This window comes from Colobus angolensis, unplaced genomic scaffold, assembly GCF_000951035.1.
Source record: "Colobus angolensis palliatus isolate OR3802 unplaced genomic scaffold, Cang.pa_1.0 Scaffold68, whole genome shotgun sequence".
NCBI lineage: Eukaryota > Metazoa > Chordata > Mammalia > Primates > Cercopithecidae > Colobus > Colobus angolensis.
The window spans coordinates 6,399,995-6,401,808 of NW_012120487.1; the positions used below are offsets into that span (position 1 = coordinate 6,399,995).

The 1,814-nt window shown below is 39.0% G+C and overlaps 1 protein-coding gene across 2 annotated transcripts in view; it reads right to left on the reverse strand.

The window, feature by feature from the left end:
- Window positions 1-1,814, reverse strand: part of MAGOH (mago-nashi homolog, proliferation-associated (Drosophila)) — a 12,595-nt gene that overhangs the window by 8,588 nt on the left and 2,193 nt on the right. For both annotated transcript variants that reach the window (XM_011926307.1, XM_011926308.1), the window contains exon 2: window positions 999-1,057. In XM_011926307.1, the coding sequence (XP_011781697.1) occupies window positions 999-1,057 (59 nt within the window). The remainder of the gene's footprint in view (window positions 1-998; window positions 1,058-1,814) is intronic.

The following is a 1,814-nucleotide window of genomic DNA, read 5'->3' on the forward strand; positions in this document are numbered from 1 at the left end:
GTTTCACCGTGTTAGCCAGGATGGTCTCGATCTCCTGACCTCGTGATCTGCCCACCTTGGCCTCCCAAAGTGCTGGGATTACAGGCGTGAGCCACTGTGCCCGGCCAGTTATTCTTAACTAGGTAATACGCTCCTGAGGAGCAAAATGTATTTGAAAAGATATGCCTGTGTAAAAAAATAGTGAGGATGTTGACATGTGTGAATAAGCATAAAACTGATAGTTAAAACAACAGTATGAAAAATATATGCTAAGACATTTTCAAAGGTGGCAGAGTGGTTAAAAGAGTAGCTTTGATGAAGCCTTAATGACGTAGTAGAAATCACAGAAAGGAGAATACAAACTTTACTGGGGTAGGATTGGGAATTCCTGCTGTATTTCTTACTAGCAGGGGTAACTCTGAACAAGTCTCATAATTAATATCTGGGCCTTTATTTTCTTATTTGTAAGGGGGCTATAATACCCTCCCCCATCACATGGGCTTATAATCAGGGTTAAATAAGATGCCATGCCTGACATCTAACATGCATTCAATGATATCAACTGTTTTCTCATGCTCCCTTTCCCACTCAGATGCAAATTAAATAGCTCTCCATTGTGTGCTATGTGCCAGGGAATACACAGAACACTTTAAGTATAACATATTTAATTTTATGACAGCACTTGGGAGTGGGAAGTAGCTTTTATTTTCCCTGTTTCTGCAGGTGAAGAAACAGAGACTTAATCAAGTTCAGCCAGGAACTTGCCCACAGTCACATGGGGTAGTAAGCAGCAGACTCAGGGTTCAAACCAAGGTATGTCAATGGTTACCAGTAACTGATTCCACATTGTAAAATAAAAAAATCCCAACTAAAAGATGATTTGGGAAATAATCCAGAAGCTGTCTACAGACATGTGTCTCTCTCCCTGTTCTTTACCTTTCAATACTACTAGATACAACAAAAACAATGCAAGACAAAAAGCTGAAATGTAGAAAATGAAGGACTCTCAGAAGGCATACCTCTTTTCTGATCATGACATCATTCTTGTAATTGCTGTTGTTGGCATATCTTAACTTCCCTGTGGGGATAAAAGCCAAATTCAACATATAATAAAAACATGAATAAAGCATCAATGCCATACAAAGACTATCGGCAGTTGCCTAAAATGTATCTAACTTGCTTAAAGTGTCTAAGAGATTTATTATTTACACTTAAGGTAGTTCAACAATACTAGTCTTTCAGTTCTTCACTTTAGGCTTAAACAGCTAATTCTACAGTTGACACTCAACTACCGCAAAAAGCAGCTCAGGTGAGGTATAAACACAGGCAGGCTCTTTTCTGACTTTGTCGAATCACATTTTTGCAGGTGAATGTCCTGAAAACAGGCATAGTAAATGATAACTTACCAGCATATAGGACCTCCTGAGGCTCAAATGAGTTGTGAAAACATTTTGAAAACTGTAGGATGCTGTTTACATATATTATCAGGTGACTGTGCCACGCACTATTTCTGTGATGGAAAAGCTGTTGCTTTTATCACTGAGCACATTTGGTACACAAGACCCTTTGTCCATGTGTGCATCTAACAGGTTAATGTGAGTATATGGTGGGGATGAGGAGAAGATAGAAGGACACAGAAGACATGCAGACTAGAAGACATACATGTGAGATGAGCCCAGTGAATTTATTCCAACAGCCTCTGTGCCGTCTCTCTGCCTCAAGTTTCTTCACATTCAGTTCACTGTCCATACAGTGGACAAGGTGATGTGGTAACAGATCTATCAGATTAGGTTACACTCCATCTCAAAAAAAAAAAAAAAAAAAAAAAAAAATCC